The 24,536-nt window shown below is 39.1% G+C and overlaps 2 protein-coding genes across 2 annotated transcripts; both read left to right on the top strand.

Moving 5' to 3' along the window:
• The first annotated feature begins 1,099 nt into the window (after positions 1-1,099).
• On the top strand, positions 1,100-14,090 carry si:ch211-159i8.4 (matrix-remodeling-associated protein 5). Its single transcript, XM_061835879.1, has 14 exons — positions 1,100-1,252; positions 2,050-2,288; positions 2,580-2,731; positions 3,095-6,076; positions 6,201-6,418; positions 6,783-7,056; positions 7,130-7,273; positions 7,420-7,938; positions 8,036-8,207; positions 9,588-9,848; positions 9,983-10,109; positions 10,290-10,370; positions 10,578-11,724; positions 11,804-14,090. The coding sequence occupies exons 1-14, from the start codon at positions 1,181-1,183 to the stop codon at positions 12,355-12,357; spliced, it is 6,942 nt and encodes a 2,313-aa protein (XP_061691863.1). The 5' UTR covers positions 1,100-1,180; the 3' UTR covers positions 12,358-14,090.
• A 1,825-nt stretch (positions 14,091-15,915) lies between these two features.
• rab33a (RAB33A, member RAS oncogene family) lies at positions 15,916-24,105 on the top strand. Its single transcript, XM_061834843.1, has 5 exons — positions 15,916-15,995; positions 16,097-16,494; positions 19,226-19,366; positions 19,943-20,023; positions 21,698-24,105. Exons 2-5 carry the CDS (start codon positions 16,135-16,137, stop codon positions 21,920-21,922), a joined length of 807 nt encoding a protein of 268 aa, XP_061690827.1. The 5' UTR covers positions 15,916-15,995; positions 16,097-16,134; the 3' UTR covers positions 21,923-24,105.
• The last annotated feature ends 431 nt before the right edge of the window (positions 24,106-24,536 follow it).

Here is a 24,536-nt window from a genome sequence, read left to right as displayed (position 1 = left end):
AAAAAAGGTAAATTAAACAAGGTCTCACAACTAGTAACCAAAACAACTAAGAAACATTGAAATAAACCAAAACTGGATACAAGACACAACATGGCACAGAGAGACAAAGAAACTGCCACTAACAATGAACCGAACAAATGAGACATCAACAACGGACTGGCGAGAACTGAGAGAAACCAGAGAACTTAACATACACAGACTGAGGAGATAACACAAGGTACATGGTAAATGCGAAGAGGTGGACAAAATCAACTGAGGACTGAAGATATGAAAAACACGGAAGACTAGAAAACACGGACCAAAACCAAACAAACCAAAACAGACCATGGCACAAAACCTCTTTTCACACAGGAAACACATTTTTCAAAGGGACACTGACATACCATCCAGACTTGTGTCCTGCGTTTCTCCTTTATTACACTATGTTGCAGGTGTTTGCTGCTACCTCAACCCATCTGATTTGATTTTGAGCTATTTTCCGCTTTCTGGGCGAATGTGAAAATGCCCCAAAACTTAAATGGTCAAATGGGGTGGGAACCAGGTGAGACACGTGGGTAACATGCTGTGGAAATAGAATAGATTTATTCTTGCATTATTATTATTATATTAACTTCTGACCCGATTAAGAGTTTACAGGCAAGAGCTTTATGTTACTTGGGTTCAGAGATCTGTCTGTGCTTAGCTTTGTGTGATTTGGGTGGAGTCGCAAATGAAAGGCACCTTTTATTCTATTATCCTCTGTATCCCAAAAACTAATACTGTATGTTGGCTTTTCTGTAAAATGCCAGCTGACATTTCTAATTTGTTTTCTAAGTCAATGGAAGATTCCAATTTTTGTTGAAAAACAAAATGTTTCAACCAGCACAATTATGGTTGAATGCCTTTTAACAGCTTTTATAATTGACTAAAGTAGCTGTTTGAAGAAAAACGGTGCAAGGAGTGTACGATTAATCAGCCAATGAGCAACAGTATCCTAAAAAAAATGTTTTCTTTGATGAGTTGCTTTTGTCAGTGCTTGATTGTGGTTATGGTATGAGCTTTGAATTTCAAGAACTCGTAGGGCCAAAGCACCACATTTGATGTATGGCACAATGAAATAAGTCTTTTCTCTCTTGCTTCCAGATATAATAGCCTAACTGACGTGGAGGCGCCAGAATTAAGGTCTCTACGGCACCTGGAAATGCTCTTGATGCATGGTAACGACATAAGCACAATCCACCCAGGGGCATTTTACAGCTTGCGGTCACTACAGGTACTGTACAGTATATGTGAGTGTTCAACACTGTTACTCATGTTATGTAAAAGCAGAAACAATTTTTCATTACTAATGAAGAAATGTGGTAAGAAATCCTAATATTACCAATCGTAATGCTGAATTACAAATTACAAAACTAAGTTCTTGCAAGGTCTGGTGGTGGTGCGAACAAAAAAAAAATGCTATATGGTTACTGATGAGAATATCAATTGTATGTAAAGGTCACACACACGGACACAGTTGTATCAAAGTGTACTCCGTTTTTGTAAGTGATCTCCTTTACTGCATCACACAGACCAACTATAACAGCAACGTCATGACAAAAGATGCATATTGTCTATCAAATGTTATATTAAGGGCCCCCTTTTCTGAATTTAGATGATCCCATATCTGTCACAGTTCCCTTGCTTTCATGAAACATCATCTGTTATCAATAATTAATCACTGATATACTGTACTAATGAATTCCCCATGCATAAACGTACGAAAACTGCAACAAAACAAAAATCTAAATGGGTAAGAAGAATGGATGTTATTTATTGAATAATCTTTTAAGCCATGAATACAACATTGTCCATCACCATTGTTAAAATGAGCCACACACCCACTTTAGTGCTGTTATTTGCTGAGGTTTACAGCTAGCTTTGCAGGGATTTAATCGCCCTGGAGCTTTTTGACTGCAAATAATATTGAGTTTGGGTTGGTGCAATTTCAACAGGTGTTTATGACCAAAATTGTAATTTTACGAACCTTGCACATTAGTATTCCATAATATGGATTCTCTATCTTTTCAGATATTGAAACTGAGTTATAACAAGTTAACGAGAGTGAAGCCTAGTCTGTTCGAGCATCTGGTCGGTCTGGTTCGTCTGCATCTGGACCACAACCTCATCAGCTTTATCGAGCCATACTCTTTTTTGGGTTTGTCTTCCCTCAAACTACTTCAACTCGAGGGGAATCTTCTCAAAGAGATCCATCCTCATACCTTCATTACAGTGTCACTACTAGGGAACTTTTGGACCTCTGGACTCAAGTAAGTTGCTTGAGTTTTTATTATTATTTTTTGGGTGGGGGGGTATGAATTTCAACTAAAATAAACAAATGAAGTGGTAATTTCTCTTTAGTGGTATAAGCTCATGTCAGCATTTTTATACCCTTCACCAGATTTTTAAACCACAAAAAGCAAACAAGTAAACTTGTGCGGAAAAACATTTTAACAGGCAGTTTTTCAACTCCCAGTTGAAGTTTTTGGTCTAGCCACTTTAATTTTCCATGGACTGTAAATATCCTGCCTGTTGATTTCACTTTTCATTGTTTTTGTCAGACACTTATACCTTTCAGACAATATGTTGGAACAGCTCCCTGCCACAGTACTGAATACATCTCCCAGACTGGAAATTCTTTCTCTTCATGGTAACCCTTGGACTTGTGATTGTCAACTTCACTGGCTGTTACAGTGGAGCTCTACACATGAAGGTGTCACATAAACAGATATTCATGACACTCATTGTTTCTGGTTTTGTCCTAAAAAATTGGCTTTCTTTGGAAAATATTTCTTGGCCACCCACTTTTATACAAAAAAAAAAAAGACATTTACATTTTTTTTTCTTTTGATGAGTCAGCGCTTCTTGATGTGCTATATTCCATTTCATGTCACTATTCCCTGTGTCATGACTTGGAAGAAGTAGGCTTCCACCACACAGATAAAGAGTTTTGCTTGTAAATATCGAATGAGTTAGTTAATCAATGATAAATTTTTTATTCTTATGATTCTCTTTTCCTTTTCACAATACAAGAAACTTAGTTGTGTTGCTTCATCTCTTCTCTTCTTTCTTCCAGGAGTAATAAAGTGCAAAAAGGAACGTGAGACAAGCACAACAGAGGTTTGTCCTCAGTGTTTCTCTCCCCAAACTCTAAATGGGACCCAACTGTTGGGCTTAAGTGAATATCAGCTTACCTGTGAAAGACCAGTTCTTCGCTCTTCCCTCAAGCTGTGGGAAAACCCTCTGTGGGCTGAATCTGACACAGAACCAGACCTCCCATACACCCGGGACTTTGAAAAGCCCCTAGGCCACCTAAGCTTTGTTCTCTCAGATAGCCATGGAAATCATGCACATGTGGACTGTGATATGCGACACCCAGGCGACAGTTCTCTTATAAACTGGACAGGGAATCCACGGTCAGCTCAGGGGCTGTCTGTCAACATATCACTGGCAACTATACTTGAGTGTGAGATTGATAGGGAAAAATTACAAAATCTTTGGCAACTGGTTGCGTATTACTATGAAAGCCCTGCTATCTTGGAAAGAGGTCAACAAAGAGCTAACACCAGCAGAACAACTTATCAATATGCCCAAGTGGCAAATGAAAATTCCCCTTATTACACAGAACTAAAGGGTTACTTGGTGGCAGACCCAGATTGGCTGCTTCAACACAGAGTCACTTTAAAGCTTAATAGACAACAAACAACAACCAAGAAACTTGTGATGGATTTTACAACTCTAATCACCAAAACCATCAACATCCACAGAGAGCAGAAGGATGACAATGACCTTACTTCCTCTTGGGCAATGATTCACCGTGGGACTGGGGGGCGGGTCAATACTGCTCTTGAGGGGTCAAAAGTTCACTTACAGTGTAGTGTTGTCACTTCAGAGCAGCGGGTGAAAGTGGAGTGGATGCTTCCAGATTTGTCCTTTGTCGAGGGTTTGTCTGAAAAAGCCAGAATTGATGATGACAAAGGGGATCTTGTCATCGTGAATGCGTCACAATCTGACTCTGGTCTCTATCATTGTATGATCAGAACAAAAGTAGGTGTGGATTTGATGTCTTTGAGGCTTACAGTGAAAGAACGATCACCAAGCCCTACCGCTTTCAATGGTGAGAAAATTAAAGTTGAAAAGGGCGGTTCAATTTTGCTTCCATGTGAAGTGACATCTGTCCAACCCAGTCAAACCATATGGTACATACCCACAAACAAAGTACTACTTCCCACACAAAAGACAAGAAAGGCAGCCGTAATGGAAAATGGTACTTTGGTGGTAAGGAAGTTGATGGAAGAAGATTCAGGAGAATATAGTTGTTTGGCCTCAAATCTCTATGGAGTTGACATGCTGTCACACATGGTGGAGGTGACAGAGGAAAAGGCCTCTTACAACTCTGAAGCAAAGACAGAAACAGAGCAGCAAATCTTTAACACTGACACGGAAGAGGGTTCAGCAGGAGATTACCAAGAAAATATCCACCCATTTGTGACGCAGATTCCTACAACTGGGAACCAGCACAGGAATCCTGATCTTTTCTCAAGCAGAGTCCCAAAGAAAGATTATAATAGAAAACCCACCATTATTGTGAAGACGTTGGATCCAAATTACTGGGCAGAAGTTTTGACTAAAGCCAATGCTAAATTACCAATTGCACAATCTTCACAGTTGCCATTACCATATTCTAACACTCCGATTTTTCCAACCAGTGTGCCCAACCCAGCAACTACTATTTCCTCCTATACAACAGCCAACAATTTCCCCGCTACAACTAGTTCTGATGATAAGATTCCGCTAACAGCAAAAGAAACACCACTCAAAACCTCAGAGACTACTGTTGTCAGAAGTACAGACTCATCCATTCAACAATTCACAGAGATTACAGCCAAAAACGAGGACGTGACGTCAATTGTCCGAACCCAAGATGAAAAGGCAAAAAAACACCACTTGGGTTTAGGTAACAGGAAATTGGTTCCTGGTCTCACAAAAAGGAGAAGGCTACCCTTTAGACGGAGAAAACCACCTATAAGAGGAATTAATCCTCACCGCAAATCATTTCTTAATTCATCAAATGTGGTCAAATCCACTGTATCCCCAATAACATCCACAATTACTACTACCATCACCAACAACTCTAGGTCGACAACACCTGAAAAAACTAGTGTCACTACCTACTATCAGACAGAGAATATTAGGGGTAATAAGGATAATGGAAACATGGATGAAAGAAAAGTATCTAACTCTGAAACTCATCAAAGAGTTCAGGATCTTGACAGTAGTCGTACGGCTTTTCAATCAGCTGCAGACAAAGAAGCCAAATTTGAGACATCTCCATATACAATGATTGTGCCTCATTCGAAAACAACTATTCTTCCAAAGGAAGAAGTTAGTTCTCTTCCGATTGACATTACGCTTGTGGAAACAGATGGAGAGAGTCCTAATGAAAAAATATCAGCAGGGAAGAAAGTGGCTATGATAAAAGAAAAAGATGTGATGGAGAAAAAGTTATTGAAAATATTTAGAGAAGAAACCAAAACATTGAACATGGACCGTGTGATCGTGAGTGAATCCTCTAAAAATGAGTTGGTCACACAAAGTAACATTATGTGGTATAACATACTTTCAACATCCCAAACACCAAAACCAAACACTCAACCTTCACGGGAGCAAATCTCAGTGACCCAAGCCAAAGTCTTACCTTCTAAAGTGACGTTCAAAACTTCAAATTTAAGCATAGAGTATACAAAAGAAGATAACGTTAACAAGGAAAATAAAGAGGCGTATAAAGGAAGAGCAAAGCTCCAAAACCCTGATACTCCTGCCGTTTCCAATCAGCCCTCGCGACACCGGCTCAGCCAAGGACAAACGCAACTAAACTCCGGTCAGGTGCCACAAATACACCAAAACAGAAACCCAGAGAAATTGGGAGATGTGGATTTCCGTAGGCCACCATTGCCACCCAGCATTCCCCCAACCTCTCATTGGACTTCTAACCACCATCATTATCCAATCTATCCTGCTTGGCATGCTCAACAGTCAATTCCTCCTCCCAAGCAAGGTAGATAAATATGATGATGATGTATAATCCAGTAACTACATTAACGCAAATCATACAATTTCATTGGCTCATAGATTACGTGTTGGATTGGTGGTGTATGTTTTACCCATATGGTCTCTTCCAGGTGCTGTGACACACATTGTGCCCACACATGAAACCTTGTTTTTTCCCCTGGAAAAGGCCACCAACAGACCAGAGATCACAGCTAAAACAGTGAAATCTCCAACCAGTGCTATCGAAACAACAGTGATCCATTCTTTACATCAAAATAATCCTTTTGATGTCAGGATTCAAGTCAGAGATCATCTTTTATTATCAAAGCTGAGGAACAGATATAGACAGGTATTTCCATAATAGTTTGTGAGTATAAAAAAAAAGGATTCTTTAAATGTGTTAGTGTATTGCATACTCAAATTAGCAATGTCACAAATATCAATCACCTTTCTCATCACCAACCTGCATAAACCAGGAAGAGGCCTTGATGATGTCTAATCTAATAAATACTATCATCGTTACTATAGTACCTGTATATGATGATTTCAGCATTGTGGCAACAACAAATATATAACAGTGGACTTTTGCACCATAATTGTGTTTGTTGTTATTGTTGTTGTTCCTATAGTGGAATCACTGTTGTTGATCGTGATAAAATATATTCTCCAGTCAAAGATGGCTTTGTACTAATTGTCCATATGCGTTTTTTCAGGCTTACATCGAGCGTCTATCCCAGCTAGGAAAAATAGTGACACCCAGACCTCGCATAAACTCCAACAATCCCCAAAACCCCATTCAACCCAGTCCCATACCTTTCACCAGAACTTCCCTCCTCACACCACAAGTACTGACAACCCCCTCGGCCCTGCAACTTATAGACCTTGCTAAACCAACGGCAAACTCGCTCTCTGATTTTAATATGACCTCTCAGTCTCATTATCCTACCGCCAAAGGATTACCACATGGAGGTCAGTGGCCAGTTGGAGGTATGCATCTAAGAATCTAAGAAGAATGTATATACTGTATATCAACTATTTTAATTTGAAGTGATTCTGTAAGGATCTGGCAGTGGTGGGGCCAAACCTCGCATCAGAACTGTGAACAAAGCCAGTGTGTCAGTCTTGGCTGAGGGTGATGTTATTCTAGATTGTGAAGCAACAGGCAATCCTGAACCAAGCATCTTGTGGACAAAGGTATCCACAGGTAAAATGCCGAAATGATAAAGGAATGAGTCTTATAACTTGATGAAAAGCCATTTCATATTTTCAACATTTTATAAACGGTATATGAAAATGATTATAGGGACTCTTGTACATTCGTCTCATTAATGTTCTTTCTTACCTCTTCAGGTGCCACCATTCCATCCAACGCCAAGCATGGTTCTCGCTTTGAAGTCTTCATCAATGGAACTTTTGTAATTACAGAAGTCCAACTACAAGATAGAGGGCAGTATCTCTGCACTGCCCAGAATAGGTTTGGAACAGATCGTATGGTTATTACCTTGGCAGTCCAGACTGAGGCCCCCAAGATCCAACCTCCAAGGTCCACAGACATCGCAAACTATTTAGGGAAAAGTGTGACCCTTGATTGTCTTGCTTCTGGAAAACCCCCAGCTCAAATATCCTGGATTCTACCAGATGGAACATTTGTTCGGGAAGTTGGGACCATTCATACTCCAATCTCTCAAATGTCACTCCATGAGAATGGGACTCTACAAATGCGTTCAACCAACTTTTCTAGTAAAGGAGACTATAAATGCATTGCAAGTAATGCAGCAGGTGCTGATACAGTCACTTATCATGTTCATGTTGCAGCTTTGCCTCCAAGTATCAGTGAAGCCTCAAGTGACACTGTGATCATTCCGATAGGTATTGCTCATATAAATGTCCATAATGTCATACTCATCATAACCCATTGAATAAATATGTTATCAATGGAATTTATCAACTGATTATATCTACCCAGGGAGGAATGTCTATGTCCATTGTTCCATGAAGGGGGAACCTTTGCCCACTTTGAAGTGGACACTGCCAACAGGGATCCATGTTAAGCCATCACAGTTTCTGGGACACAGACTCTTTGTCTTTCCCAATGGGACACTGTATTTCAAGAATGTCTCGCCATCGGATGCAGGGAGGTATGACGTGTTTTTCTCTTTGGATATAATTCTGTCTGTTTCACTGTATAAAATTTACACTTGTGAGAATATTGGTTGAGTGCAGGCACAGTATTCTGAGCAAGTCATTCACTAAATAAATTGGGAATAAATTTTGAACCATATTCTGTATAGCTTGCCTGAAAGTTTGAATCAGATTCGATTTAGTTGGATTTTTTTTTTTTTAGTTAAAAGACTTCCAGTGTCCAGATGGCAAATATTTCACTAACACATTCTCTTTATGTATTTTTTGTTCAAGAAATGAAACTGGCAGTCATTTCTAATAATATTAATCCGTTACGGTGCGATTGTTAAATTATTATTTGCCCAAGGAATGAGCCTTTTTCGTTCCCAAAATGGATAAGATGACAAAACTGTAGACTGAATTTGCAGCACTCTTACAGTACTCAAATTTTATATTCTGTTGATGTTGGGTGAAACCTCCAAAATGACATCCTTTCATGAAAAAAAAAAATCTTGATCCAGCTTGAGTATTCAAACAGTGCTTTGTTCAAGTTATCATACCATAAAATGCTATCGTATGCCATTGCACACTCATGCGAACACAAGACCACCTCAAAATTATATTTAATCTCTAATGTGCTGAAAAAAATGCTTCATTACAGTGCCATTGATTAAATTGTACAAACATGGCACTAACCAGACACAGCAATCAAAGTCGCAGGACGCCACCACTTCACAAAACGTGTTTAAAAGCAAATGTCTGTCACATCATCACCCAAACTCTTCTCCAAAGGTCTTAGAGCAATGATTCTAATCTAGTGGGTCAGGAAACAAGAGTGGGTCACAGATTCATTATGGGTGGGTTGAAGACAGGTAACAAAAAAATTACAAGGGGTCTTTGGTATATATATATGACTTGTTGTTTTTCAGCTGATTTGTTCCTAGTCATGGATTTCCATCATATACAATTTTAAAACTATATTCACTGCAATTTGGACTATATTACTCTGTTCATGTAGGTTAGTGAATGACTATGATACGTTCCAGCTGTAAAAATGTATTGGAGCTGAACGCCATTGTTAGCTGAGGACCCCATATGCAGCACAATATGTGCCTTGCTTTCTTTTATTTGGAAAAAAAAATGTTTTAATGGGCATGAGAACTACAATCAGAGCTATGGAATAAGAATATGGAATAAGAACCAGTGTTCACAGCATTAGAGAGGTCCTTGAAAGACTGGTCAAATGAAGACAATTATCTATATAGTATGGATTTTGTTGTCTATTTTGTTACAACATGGAAATTCAAAGAACAAATACTTGTTATTGTGCACACTCTAAAGACAATTCTTGTACTCTTTTAAAATTGAAATTGAGATATTCATTGATCCCTGCACAGGTATGAGTGTTTAGCCACAAACACGGTGGGCATTGCAAAAAGAACCGTGCACCTTGAAGTGCGGGCAGATTCCTCCTCACGTATCCGCCATCCTCCTTTTCTTTTCCCTCCTACTCATCATCATGCAGTGCCATTCCGCCAACACTCAGTCTCAGCTATATATGGTTCTACTGTCTATTTACACTGTCCAGAGTCAAGTGGATCCCCAAGGGGGACCATCTGGCAGCTACCGTCTAAAACCATTATGGAGCATCACTACAGGTAACAGAAATGTTCAATTGGAAACTTAATGAATCAATACAAGTGTGCCAAAATGCTAACTTTTAGTTGCTACTCAGAAGACTTCAGTATTTGTTGAAATTTTCTGATAATTTCTGCCTTCCATCTGCCTTCAGTCCAGACAGACCAATTAAAGTTTTCCAGAATGGCACTCTGAGGATACTTCAGATAACAGAGCTGGATGGAGGATATTATCGATGCTTCTTTCAGCGACCCAATGGAGAGGACATGGAGGTCTTTCAGGTACGATTGGGGCAGATCGAGTAGATCAATTTAGAGAAGTGTAGATTATATTTTATGATAATTCCCTGATTTCTTCCTAAATATTCTTTCAATAATCACAGATTAAATTGGAGCAGTAGACAATGTGAAGAAAAATACAAGTCTCCTTCCTCATTCATTCTTGACATATTTCCGTATCAGGTAGATGTCTTGATGACCCCTCCCAGAATTGAACATGTGAGAACAACACAACCAAGAGTCCACTTTGGAGAAAATGTCCAGGTATCCACACAGAACAGGTTTAATGACATGCAGTATTCTGGTTTGATAACAATAATGAAAAATGGTAAAGATAGCAAATACATCATCTAAAACTAACGTTGCAGATACAGGTATGTCAATTTTTACATTATTTAATGAGTAAAGTGAAATGCCAATACAATAAATTTTATTGCAATTACAGCAATTTATGTTGTGTGTCTTCCTTAGGTGGACTGTTTTGCAACAGGCCTTCCAGATCCAGAAGTCTCCTGGAGTCTACCAGATGGAACACTAATCAACAATGCTCTTCAGTCTGACGACAGTGGCTATCTCAATCGCCGCTATGTTATTTTTGGGAATGGAACATTACTTCTTCAGCAGATGGAGAAAAAAGATGAGGGTGACTACACCTGTTATGCCAAGAACAAACTGGGCAAAGATGAGAGAAAAGTTAGTCTCAAGGTTGGCCCAAACGCCCCAAGAATTAGTTTCAAATTTGAATCCCAAGTCACAGTGAAATACGGAGAATTAGCTCAATTGAGCTGTCAAGCTACTGGTGAACCGACACCACAAATCTTTTGGATCTCACCACAAAATAGTGTCATTCCAATGTCATCACACAAATTTGAGATAGTTGAAAATGGCATGCTAGTGGTGAAAAAAGTGACATTTGCTGATGAGGGTAAATATGCCTGTGTGGCGCGAAACTCTGCTGGTGATGACATTAAAAACTTGATTCTCAAGATTGAATCAAGGGAACCTTTTATTAATGGCCACAAAGGGAACAATGCTAAAAAGGTTGTAGGCATTTCTTATCAAACTGTGCTATTAGATTGCAAGGTGGAAGGAAAACCGGAACCGAGGATTTGGTGGGTTACTCCTTATGGGCAATCACTCCGACTCTCCTACCTCAGTGGTCGCTTCCAAGTACATCAAAATGGGAGTTTGGAGGTGAGAGGAGTCAGAAAAACAGATGAAGGGAGATACATGTGTCTGGCTAAAAACCATCTAGGTGAAGCATCCCTATTAGTTGAATTAGATGTGGTCCCAATTGCAGAAAAGCCAAGTTTTGCTCTTCCTAATATTGAACTCCTATCAATAAAAAATAATGTTGGGGAATTGTATCTGCACTGCCCTGCCCGTGGAAAACCAAACCCGGAGTTCGTATGGGTGCTACCTAATGGGACAATGCTGATGCCTGGGGTTAGACTACAAGGCTTTACTCACCATCAGAGTAATGGGACTCTGTGGATTTCTCAGCCGGCCGCAAGCGATAAAGGGGTTTACAGGTGTCTAGCAAAGAATGTGGCAGGTCAAGCAGAAAAGCGTTATGCATTGGAAGCGGGAAGGAAGCCGGTGATCAGAGGATCAACAGGTATAGTATACTTTTTCTTTTTGAGTCATTATTCTTGGGTCATATGTGCTCTCACTACTGTTGAATTATCATTTCCTAGGTGGAATAAAGATCAACTATGGCCAAACTCTCAACTTACATTGTATAGTGGATGGCTGGCCGCAGGCATCGATTGCATGGACCCTACCCAATGGCTTCACTTTGGATAAACCCCAATCTGTTGGCCGATTTACATTTTTTGCCAATGGGACCCTCCAGATGAGACAGATTGCTACTTTTGACAAAGGGATATACATATGCAAAGCCTCTAATACTTTTGGCTCATCAACATTGTCGTACCCTGTCACAGTAATGGTTCATCCACCACACATCACTAGCATGCTGCCGTCCATCACCAAAGTGAGCCGGGGATCACATGTTCAGCTAAATTGCTTTGCTACAGGTGTACCCAAGCCAGAAATCTCCTGGACTTTACCTGGTCGCACTACGCTGGTTCCACATAACCGCTACATAGTTCAAGGAGGGATCCACATGACAGAGGAAGGTAGCCTGGTCATACAGAACCCAGTGCTCATGAACTCTGGTATTTACAAATGCAATGCTAAAAATGCTCTCGGAACAGATTTCAAATCTACATACCTACAGGTAATCTGAGGGATTTCATCACCACACCACATTCCAAATGCTGGGACATTGAGGTTGAGTCTCAGTAGTCAAAGTTAAATAAGGACTTATGCATGAGGATGTAAGTAACAATCTACTATGGTACAATGAGGATGCCCTACAGAGAAGCCATTGTAACTGGAAGCAGTCTGATGTATTTGTAATTTTTTTCCTCAAGCCATAATGGCTTTGTACACAAAACAAACATGTATTTTGACTCACTGGGGCAACTTTTTATTTTTTTTTAGTTCTGCTACATGATATAACTTTTCATTTGCTTTTATTTGAGAAAAATAATAGTTATCATGTGAGGACTGTATTGTAAAAATTGACATCTTGTAATAACAGGAAGCCATTTAGTGTAACAGATTTAGGGAACTTTTAAAAAAAAAAAAAAATATCAAAAACTGATACAAATGTTGTCACACTCACAACCCCTCCTGAGAGACTAATACTTTTTGCATTCTGTTTCATTCAACAGTTCCACAGAGCACAGTTACAGTAGTCAGAGCAGTAATCGTCTATGAATGTGCTTTTAACCATCCTATCTAAATTTTAGCATGCAGTGAGCCTTTTACAGTTCAGAACTCTTGATGAAATGACAAAACTTAATGCTGCAGCACATTTGACCCTTGATGGCATACTGACTCAAATGGTCAAAATTTAATTCCTCACCATTATTCCTTTAATAGGTTAATCCGTGGGCCATTCTCAAACATATTTTTTGGGTCACACGTTTTACTTTTTTCATTTTTGTCCAAATTGTTATTTGGAAAAGGTAATTGAAACAATAAAACTAGTGGTTGCCAAGTTTATATATCCTCAAATGGCTAACTGTGTTTATCTAATATACATTTTAATGTACATTACCGTTCTTATTTTGGTTCAACTGATGGCGTTGATGATGCCGACTGTAATTTTTCTGGAATTTTACTGACTGTGCTTAAAAAGGCATTATAAATGCACAAAGGAGAGGGCCTACTCATGTTGGCAGTTCTCTGACTTGTAGGTGAAATTCCTGGATGGATTTGTATTAGTTTTAAAGACGACCATTGCCAGAGCTATTAATTTATAAATTTTACTTTTTACATTTTGGTATTTTGTTTTGGAAAACACCAATTCAGTAATCCTTGCAGTTTTACACCTTTTTGTTCATGGAGGACGCATACAGACATCTGCTGATGTTCTTATCAAGTGTGTCTTGAGAGTTCTACAGGAGTGTGCCCATTATCTTCTCTTTTAGCACCACTTACAGGTTAATGTTTGTGGTTCAACCCGACTCAATCATTCTGAATGAAGTCTACATATTTTTCTCCCCTTGTTTAACATTTTAACACTGATGTGTTTAATAGTAGTCTGTAACATTTAAAAAAATAGCAAAAGTTATACCTGTGTCTCTCCATCTCTCTTTTATATATATATATCACAGTTCTAAAGACCAGGGTTCGATCCCGGCCCGCCTCTGTGGAGTTTGCATATTCTCTCCATGCCTGAGTGGTTTTTCTCCAGGCACTCCGGTTTCCTCCCACATCCCAAAAACATGCAACATTAATTGGACACTCCAAATTGCCCCTATGTGTGATTGTGAGTGCCGCTGTTGTATGTCTCCATATCCCCTGCGATTGGGTAGCAACCAGTTCAGGGTGTACCCTGCCTCCTGCCTGTTGACAGCTGGGATAGGCTCCAGCACTCCCCGCGATCCTCGTGAGGATAAGCGGCAACGAAAATGGATGGATATGTAGATATATATATATATATATATATATATATATATATAGAGAGAGAGAGAGAGAGAGAGATAGATAGATAATTAAAACAAAATCACTTTCAAACTTATAATATCTTTTGTTTTTATTTCTTTTGCAATTCCAGTTGTGTTGATTTTGCAATAAATCCGTCAAAAAAGATACAGTACATACATCTCACATACTGTTGTCTCCAGGATGATTGAGCCGTTCGTGTTTACCACCGTTAAACACCGAGTGTTTTTTCAATAAAAAAACTGAAGAAATTGAAATGATGGATGTACCCAAATGTGTATGCAGTTTCACTGTTCGTTTTCACCAGAATGTGAATGTCTCACACTGTCACTTCCACACAAGTAAGTCTTTGACCAAGGAAGAAGGGAGCTTTGTCAGACACAAATGTTAGAACTGTTTTGTGTGTGTGTGTGTGTGTGTGTGGTGTGTGTGTGTGTGGTGTGTGTGTGTGTGTGTGTTTTATGGGGAGATTATGTTTGTCCTTTGAGAAAGAAAGAGTCTGTGGAAAAGAGATTGTGTCTGAGGGATTGTTAACAAATTGTGCATGCGCATGTGTGTGTGTCTGCAAGTGTGTGTTTGTGGGCATGTGCGCGAGCGGGTTTTGTGTGTGCAACAAAGACAGTACCATCTCAACAAAAAAGAAAGGATAGCATTTCCCAGTATGTATTTGGTATTAAATCCAAGTGTGTGTCAGAATTGAAGCAAAGCAGCTTAAACGTCTCGCAACATTTTTTAACAGCTACATTTTTGTAAATGCTGAGTGACACGGATTTTCTGTTTCATTTTGATAAAGCAATTGCTTTCATGTTTTATCCTACATTCGAGGCATTTTTTTCCCTCGATGCAATTTATGAAAAGCATGGAGAATTTCATCAGAGATATCTCTGTCATTCAATTAGTAACCATTTTAATACTGAGAACTGAAACATAAATACATGGATATAAGCAATTATCATTCACATTTGATACCTGACTAGCAATCAATTACAAAAATAGGAACGTTGAATGTAGTCTCATTATTCTTTTGTCCTTGTTGGCTTTTTGAATCAATTGCTGGTTTTTTATTCTGCATCACAATACTCAGTATACAGACAGAGATTGAGAAAAATATTTTTAACATAACCTTAAATTATGTGTTTTTTTTTAAACTGTATTTTCCTCATAGGAGAGTGCACTAAATTAGAAACCACTTTGTGTTAATCAGGACTGGAATCTGACAACACAGCAGTCCTGTGCATTAAGGCCATGTTGCTTCATGGAATGTGATGATCAGATCACATGACTAGTGTGAGAACTTGTCGCACATTCGCACTCGTTTTGTGTTGTTGTTTTGACTACATAACTAAAGAGTCAAAAATCCATTTGAAATCACTGTAGTGCATATTGCATATTGAATGCATTTATATAATTCACGTAACGAGAACGCACAGGGCAATTATTGTACACGTCTACACTTTACAAAGAGCAAGTGTCGAATTTAACTAATATGTGTACAATTATTGTGTATAGAAAACGGTTGTGAGGGAATGTATTTGTTGTTTTTTTTTTTTAATTCTTGCAGTAGTTTACTGTACATTGCAATGGTAGCTGTTGAGACTTGTTTTACGTTTGGTTTAACAGCTGCATGAGAGAGCAAGAAAAAAATTAATCACCTGTACAGTGTAGTTTCTGCACCGATGCACAGAACTGAAAATTTTGGCTGTGTGATTATTTTATTCACGAATTACGTAAAATCACAATTTGGAGTAGGTGACATCGTTTGCTATTGCAGTGCAGGTGCAGGTCGTATGATGATCGTGCCAACGATGACGGATTGGTGGGCTCGTTTGTTTTTAAACATTTCCCCCTTAAGATGACAGAATTTCGCTGGTAGGCACTTCAAGTCTCCTCCTTCTTTCTGTCCTCCGTTCCCTTCCGTTTCCCCTCCCTGCTCTCCATCCATCCCTTCATCCATTCCCGTCTCTCTTCAGTCGCGCATCCTGATTTTCACATCGCCTCCTCCGGCATTATGACCAACGATTCCCCGGAGGAGGAGAGCCGAGGAAGGCGGGTAACTCGGCCGAGCCGGGCGGACGACAATGTCACCATCCTGACATCATCCATGGATGTTTACCGAAGCCGCAGCCGGGCCAGCAGCAGCAACGACGCCGGAGCTAGCTTCACATCCTCCGCGGATTTGAGCACCTCTTCGCTGGAACTGAGCATCCAGACGCGGATCTTTAAGATCATCGTGATCGGGGACTCCAACGTGGGGAAGACGTGTCTCACATTCCGCTTCACGGGCGGCAGCTTTCCCGACAACACCGAAGCTACCATCGGTGTGGACTTCAGGGAGAAGGCGGTGGAAATTGAAGGAGAGACGATCAAGGTAACGTTTTAAGGAGCCTGCCTGTGAATTGGAGGTGTTTTCTTGTCCCCACCTCCTCATCCAACCTTCACAGCTTCCAAGGGACCAGACCATTCAGTCTTTGCAAGGGCTACAGACACCTGTACTCTGTCATACATTGATTTTATCACATGAATCACAGATTTTTCCAGTATGTCCAGATACTGGAGAAATTTGTGATGTCTTCAGTGTTGTCTAAGTACGCGATAATCAAAAAGAAACCGTGTTTCTTTTCATATAGGGATTAATATTATAAATCAATTCAAATCGTTTTTGCATTTGGTTAATAAACAGTTTCCTCTATGGTTAAATTAATAAAGGCAACCTGCATCGGGATCTACAGAAAGTTCATTTTGGTCGCGAATGAAAACATTTTGGGAGAAACTATTTTGCCAAATTGTTGGACTGCTGGTAAAACCAAACTGATGATCACCGACTGATCATTTCTCTTGTTATGCAAAGTACTAAATTAAATTACTTGTGTAGGAAAGAACTCAGAATTTTGTAAAGATATAAGAAGTATTTTTGTAGAAATGGAAAACTCAAAACTATGACATCTACCTGATTTACAATTCTGCAATTTAGTCATTTAAATTGAGCCTTGAATGTATTTTTTATAGCGATCCATAACATTTCCAACACATGTAAAGCCAACAGTAAATAAAAGGCATCATTTTATGTAACATATTATTGCTTGATAAAATACAATGCATGAGTACAAACCCATCTTCAGTAGACCATATAATTGTTTATATATTGTCACAAAATTATTTATATTTAAGCATCCAAGTGATGATGCTATACACGGTCTAACATGTTGTTCCTCCCCCATATGCAGCTGGCCAGCAAGTGTGGATGTGACAAAGCCACACATGTGCATGATATCCTCCCATCCCCCCTCTCATGGCTATCGTCCCTCAATAGCCATAATGCTGCTGACTCACAAAAACTCACATGCTATCAAATTAGGTTGTCAAAAACGAGAACACTCCATTAGGAATAAATTACTTGCCTGGGCTAACAAGGCAGCGGGTGTATGCGCACAATGAGTGTGCCTGTGAGTGCGAAACAAAAAGGTGATATCACAGTCGTCTCGCCTTGTGCGATAGTTTTTCCAAATCAAATTACAGGCACAAGTATGGGTCCAAGAGGCCAGATTTTGCCCTAACAAGTCCAGTCTGGCTTTGGCAGGTGAAGCGTTACAGCAAACGGATACTTGGATAAATGCTATGTTAATCTTGTCATTGGTAATACCCAAGATGGTGTTAACTATGGTGAGTGTGTGATTAAACCCAAGCTACGGAATCAATTACACCCTTGGCAATGTAGACTCAGTTGCTATGTACTCTATTTTGACAATATGATGTTAAATTCTCTTTCATTTATTCATTTAATAGTGTTTTGAGAAGATTTTTATCGACAGTTACAAATTTTCAGGGGTGCTGCCATTTTCGCGAGTCACATAACTCTTGTGCGCGGATGTGACACGTAAGCTGCCGCACCAAAGGCTCGATTATATTGTCCCCAGTGCTGATTTCTCGGATCTATGCCCATCTGATGAAGACATAGCAGTATCGCTTGACCGGGAAGACGGAAGAATACTTGCATACAGATTTGTACCTGTTGAATATTCGGATGGTTCTTCGAGCAGAATGACGCAGAGTCTGACTACTTGGAGGTCTACGAGCGGGATGTAATGGGTAAACAAAGGCCCCTGGAGATCCGGGCCTGGAGACGCGGATGGTTCTGCGGACAGGAATGACGCAGAGTCTGATGAGCGAGCTCCGGCGGCGGGCCGCGAGACGAGCCTCAGCATCCGGTGGAGGCCGCGAGCCGAGCTTTGGCATCCGAGCTTCGGCTAACAGTCAGACTCCGGCGTCATTCCGCCCAAAGAACCATCCGAATAGTCAACATTATTTACAGCCACAGGTTCAAACCTGTATGTAAGTATTCCTCGGTCTTCCCGATCAACCGATACTACTATTTCTTTATCAGATGGGGATAAATCCGAGAAATCAGCAATGGGCACAGTCTAATCGAGCCTTTGGTCCGGCACCTTACACGTCACATCCGCGCACGTAAGTCATGTGACTCGCGAAAATGGCAGCACCCCTGAAAATTCGTTATTGTCGATAAAAATCTTCTCAAAACACAATTAAATGAGAGGATTTAACATCACATTGTCAAAATAGAGTACATATTACATGACCTATTGGATACAATCTTCATACAAAGCACTGGATTTCCTCTTTAAAGTTCGTAACTCAATTTGTGAATTTTTTCAGACATGCTTTTCCTCGATTCATTTTTATTTAGAAGTCAATTATTAATTCCAGAATAAACACTTGGAATACGAGACCCAATGTGGTTATATTTTGCCATGCACTGTAGCTTCAAGGGTTTACTATCAATGCATTTGTTCATTCATTATTTTTTAAGGAACAATTGTTCCTGCTGACATGGTTTATTATAAAATATTTTTATTAGAAGTTTAGTACAGTCAGCTAAATTTTGGAGATTCTTTTTCAATGAAATACCATCATTGAGTTCCTAAACATGTTTTTCCCATGACATAAATCATCTGTCACTACGGTGAAAAAAAATTACCTAGACATAAAAGTTTTCTCCAATAAATATTCATCCAGAATATTCTGGGACCTACTGTTATATGGTTTCTAATATTCATCTAAAAAGAGATTTATCTCATCTGCAGGTGCAGGTATGGGACACGGCTGGTCAGGAGCGATTTCGTAAATCCATGGTAGAACACTACTATCGTAATGTCCATGCCGTAGTCTTTGTTTATGACGTCACCAAAATGGCTTCCTTCCGCAATCTGCAAACATGGATAGAGGTGAGTTAAACAATTCGCATAATTGTTCACAGACATTATCCTCACCTCACAAGTTTCCTAAGTTATCACCATCTCTCAGACTCGGCTATCGGAAATAAATTCAACATGTTGTAGTGGAGGAGAGAAACGAAATCTGTTTTGACTGTCTGAGATTATTGTATTTCCTCTAAATTCTATTGAAATATAGCTGCGAGATGATGGGAAATTTCACTTCGTATAGAGCTATAAAACAAATTTCCTCCTAAATTTTGTCATGTTGATGTATTCATTCAACACTCAACTCAACTCCTTGTAAACCTTCGTTCAGACACAACTTTGAATTCATATTTTGACAATGTCATGGTTTATTTCAGGTCATCACAGCAGCATAATTGTCATATTGTGTCACAATATTGTATATTTAAGATATTTTTTTCAACTATACACAGTAGCCTCTGCAACTCTGTACTTGTTGACATATGGTACCACTGTGGAACATGGAGCATTTATATTAAAGATGAATAATATAATATATATACAATATGATTTGCTTGGAGTTTTTAATTTTACTGGATCAAGTGTTTTCTTTAATTGCAGGAGTGTAATGGTCATCGGGTTTCAGCATCGGTACCTCGAGTCCTAGTTGGGAACAAGTGTGACCTAGTCAACCAAGTACAGGTCAGTAGACTTAAGCATTATCGACAACAGAAGGCACAATGTAAGAATGGACAAAAAAATTCAGTACCATAATTTCTGAAAAATAATGCGTACATTTTTCACAAAATATTTTCAAAAAGTTAACAGGAGCGCATTATATTTAGGTACTGATGAAAAATAAAAAATACAATCACATTGTATAGTTTTATACAGATACATATAGTGGTTAAAAAAAGGTATACATATACATTTCGATATGATATTCGGTGTCTTATGTTACACATTCATATTTATTACGGTAATGTGCGCCCCCAACCTGAACTCTATGACCTCCTCGGGGAGCTTGCATTTTACAATCGTTAGCGTAGCACGTTTGTTGCTACAGCGCCAAAGATCAGAAACGACTGCCCATGAGTTGTTTTTAACTTAAACAAGACAAAAAAATGTAGACCACAAGGGCTAGTTGTGCAGCTGCTTTTAAAAGAAATGTGTCATCACTCGTGCCGAGACGCTGCCACCGTGGAAGTAGCGCCGCAGTCCGAAACAACGATAGCTCGCCTCAATGGCTTCAGGTGTGTATAAAAACAACGTGAGCTCAAACTACGTAATACGAGCGTCATGGGCAGGCACATTAAAAAATGGGAGAGCGTACACAATTGAAATGGTCGCTTTTTTTTTTTTTTTTTCAAATGTGCCCATTACCCTTGATTCTATGTAGTTTGAGCTCACGTTGTTACGATAGCCACTTGACACCATAGTGAAACCTATGGCATCAGGTAGGCGAGAGGCTGCGCTGCGGAACCAAAACTCTTGGGATTAAAAAAATGTTTCCCCACAAACGCCATGGATGGCACAGAGGATGACATGCTGTGGGAGCAAAATAGGATCACTGTTCATGAATTCAAGAGGCACCAGAACTGGACCAAGTCACCAAAGGTAGCTACGATGGATATTTTTCAGATTGGAGATTACCCAGATGTTGCTTTTAAAGTCTTGGCCAAGGATGTGTAATGTAGAGGATAAACTGCACTATGCACAAATATTTAATGCAGAAAATGTTCCAGTCAAACAGTGTTAATTTATTTAAGACTGTAATATGTGTTATCAACAGTATTAATAAAATGTTATGCCATCATGGAGCATTCATTTTAGTTGGTTGAGGGATTCTGTTCTGACTATTACTATTACAGGCCACAGGACACGCTTGTCCTGTGGCCTGTCCCGAGATTATATTACGGCTACATCAGCACATGCACAATGATTATTATTGATGATTGTTGTGCAGACAATTTTTTGAAAAACAATACAAGTACAAACCTAACAAAATATAAATACAGATAATTCCCAATATTTTGAGCATATGGGTAGCAGCGAATTGGTGGTGCGCATTGTACATTGGTAGAAGGGGTTTTTTTTTAGGTAGACTTTGGGAGTGTGCATTATACTTCGGGATGTATTATACTCGAGAAATTACGATAGTCAGCTAACTGATTCTCACAAATTCTGATCTTGAATTAGTTGCTTATAATATAAAGTCTCATTAAGTGCAGCAACCAGCAAGAGGTGCTGTCTAGTGGTGGCTGGTCAATAAGGAATTGTTAAATATCGTAATAATATGACAAATTATAAGTATATAGTACAGATGGTACGGTACAGAAAATAAGATGAGTCATAATATTGTAATCCCTTCCCCAGGTGCCATCCAACATGGCATTGAAGTTTGCAGACTCCCACAATATGCTTCTGTTCGAGACATCCGCAAAGGACCCGAGAGAGAGTCAGAATGTGGACTCAATCTTCATGTCACTGGCCTGCCGTCTGAAAGCCCAAAAATCTCTACTCTACAGAGATGTGGAGCGGGAGGATGGGAGAGTGCGACTCACACAAGAAACTGAGACAAAGACTAATTGTCTTTGTTGAGGCAAAAATGCAATTGGTAGAAGTAATAGAATGGAATATTGTTCATCGGAATAACTGTGCATGTCATGGAGGGGTAGGGGAGTGATGATGGGGATGTCAAACAAGAGTTTTAATGTATTTTTACTTGTTTAGGAGCAAGATGATGCTCATGACTGAGACTGAAAGCAACATCTTGTGGAAGAGAAAGTGAGGCAACTTTTGCATTGGACTTTTTAGCACAAAGGATGAGGAAAAATACTGTATGATGATGATGGATCGAAGGAAAGATGAACATGAAGGTTATAGATTTGTTAAATGTTCTGAAATTAGTCTGCTTTCTTTTTTTCTTTCTTTCTTGAAACAGTATTTCCTCAACTAGGTACCGTTGCTCGAGGTGAAGTTAACAGTGGACTTTAAAAGAAAAAAGTCCACTTCAATAGAGAGAGAAGGGGAAAAAAGATAAGTCTAATCATAGTCTTATCATCAAGCATCATTATTAATATGTGAAATCATGAAATTTGTTATTATTGCTATTATGATTATTTGAAGGCATTTCTACAAATAAATGCCTCCACTCAAATCACAGCCTTATACTTTATAGACTCTGAAGTTGAGTAATTAAAGCCCTCTATCCACACAAGATTGGTCAAAAGGATTTGATGAAAGAACCAGCATAAATAGTGTAAGTCCTTTATCGCTGTATACTGACTCAATTTTTTCCATATTATTTTGACCTAAAAACTGTATTTCCCATGTTCTTCATACTTTATTTGCCTTAATAATGCATCTGAGTTTGATTAATTGGTCAACCATCAGTAGAACAGAAGCTTCATATAGTATCAGTGTTTATGTACAGTAAGGAATATAATGAAGCTGGCACGTTGTGTAAAACATATAAAACAGGAAAGGATTATTTGTAAATGCCCTTTAACCTATATTAAATCAAATACCCAACAAAAACAATATAGTTAAATGTTCAAACCGATACTTTTTTCGGTGTGTGAAAATATTCTCTAATTTCAAATTTGATGCATCCAACATGCCCCAAAAAGGAAAGGTTGGGACATGGGCATATATAAATCAACTTAACTTTCAACAAAAAGCATTCAGGAGCTGACGACACAAATCGTTGAATCTTTATAGGTGGAATATTTGTCATTCTTGCTTGATGTGGAGCTTAAGTTGTTCAATAGTGCAGGGTTGTCATTGTCGTATTTTGCGCTTCAGAACGTGCAACACATTTTCAGTGGGAGACAGCTCTGGATTTAGTGGTTTGGATTTGTATTAATAAGCAGCAACTACTGCCGAGAAGGACTGACTTGATGTCAGATTTTTTACCCCCCTTAAGTACCGATGGAGGGCACAGGTGTCAAACTCAAGGCCCGGGGGACAGATCCGGCCCACCACTTGATTTTATGTGGCCCGCAAAGGCAAATCATGTGTGTCAACTTCCATGATTCTTGTTCAAATCTGTAACAAAATTTCAAATTGTCATTATCATAAATGATCCCGTTGAGATATGGCGGCCACATCATGGCCCTCTGAGGGAAACCGTAACTACAATGTGACCCGTGACAAAAATGGGTTTGACACCCCTGGTGTAAAGCAAGGGGCTCAAACTCAGTTTATCGTGGGGCCGCTGGAGGAAGATTCTGGCCGAGTCTGGGCCGCAACCACAGCACACACGGACGGGCACGTGATTTAAATTAGAAATCAAAAATAATAATCCAAATGGCCTGCAGGCTACTAGTTCTAGACCCCTGGTGTAGGGTATCAGGAATCATAACAATTATATAACCTGAAATTAGTCTCATATCAGTACAAACACATCCCTTATTGTGAGAATGCAACTTGTTTTATTTTATCTTCAATTATGAAGGTGCGGTAAGGCTGCAATGAAAAAATGTACAACAGACAGTATCATACATTAGAATTATGAGAATAAGGTTGTAATTATAGGCTGCATGGTGAAATATGGTTAGTACGTCTACCTCATCCAGAATAAAATCTCCATTGGAACGTCACTGTGGAATATGTTCTCACCATGGTTGTGTTTCTCCGGTGTACTCTGGCCTCACCGTCGAATAAAGTCACACTAGTTTGAGAATAAAGTTGCCAAGACATCAATATAAGATAAAATAAGACTTTTTTTTTTCCTTTTCATGTATTTTTGTTTATATTCTTTGGTTTTAAATAGAAAGGGCCTCATTATTCCCAGACAATCTACCTTTTCTGCAATTAAAAATACTTTCTGTTAAGCATGACTTCTTAAATTCCACAAACTAAGGTCAAAACCAGGGTTTGGTCAATTTTGGATCAATAAATTATGGATGTTTGCTAAAAGGATTTATACCCTCATCCTAACGGGGAGATATGGTACCATGCTGCACAGATTCGATTAAACGATATAATGCCATGTTACTCCCATAACAAAAGCCTTAACTGTGATGTGTCTTTACTTTATGAAACCACTTTTTTTTGCATGTACTGTTGCTCAGAATTTTGCAGTATTATTATTATTATTATTATTACAGCTTTTATATATTCTGTAAAGGAACATTCTTAGAGTTAGCAACTACTAAACGTGCTGTAATACAAGCATTTAAGAGCTCCAACCTGTTCATTCTACAAAGTA

Source organism: Syngnathoides biaculeatus, chromosome 11, assembly GCF_019802595.1.
Source record: "Syngnathoides biaculeatus isolate LvHL_M chromosome 11, ASM1980259v1, whole genome shotgun sequence".
Classification (NCBI taxonomy): domain Eukaryota; kingdom Metazoa; phylum Chordata; class Actinopteri; order Syngnathiformes; family Syngnathidae; genus Syngnathoides; species Syngnathoides biaculeatus.
Note: the sequence above shows the minus strand (reverse complement) of the source record. Positions and strands in the feature narration are given on the sequence as shown.

Excerpts from the sequence above, each read along its gene's own strand:
- si:ch211-159i8.4 (XM_061835879.1), top strand. The coding sequence starts at position 1,181 with ATGCTCTTGATGCATGGTAACGACATAAGCACAATCCACCCAGGGGCA. Across the intron at positions 2,732-3,094 it reads GTGGAGCTCTACACATGAAG|GAGTAATAAAGTGCAAAAAG; the intron begins GTGTCACATAAA and ends TCTTTCTTCCAG. Across the intron at positions 7,057-7,129 it reads AGGTCAGTGGCCAGTTGGAG|GATCTGGCAGTGGTGGGGCC; the intron begins GTATGCATCTAA and ends TGATTCTGTAAG.
- rab33a (XM_061834843.1), top strand. The coding sequence starts at position 16,135 with ATGACCAACGATTCCCCGGAGGAGGAGAGCCGAGGAAGGCGGGTAACT. Across the intron at positions 16,495-19,225 it reads TTGAAGGAGAGACGATCAAG|GTGCAGGTATGGGACACGGC; the intron begins GTAACGTTTTAA and ends TCTCATCTGCAG. Across the intron at positions 19,367-19,942 it reads ATCTGCAAACATGGATAGAG|GAGTGTAATGGTCATCGGGT; the intron begins GTGAGTTAAACA and ends CTTTAATTGCAG.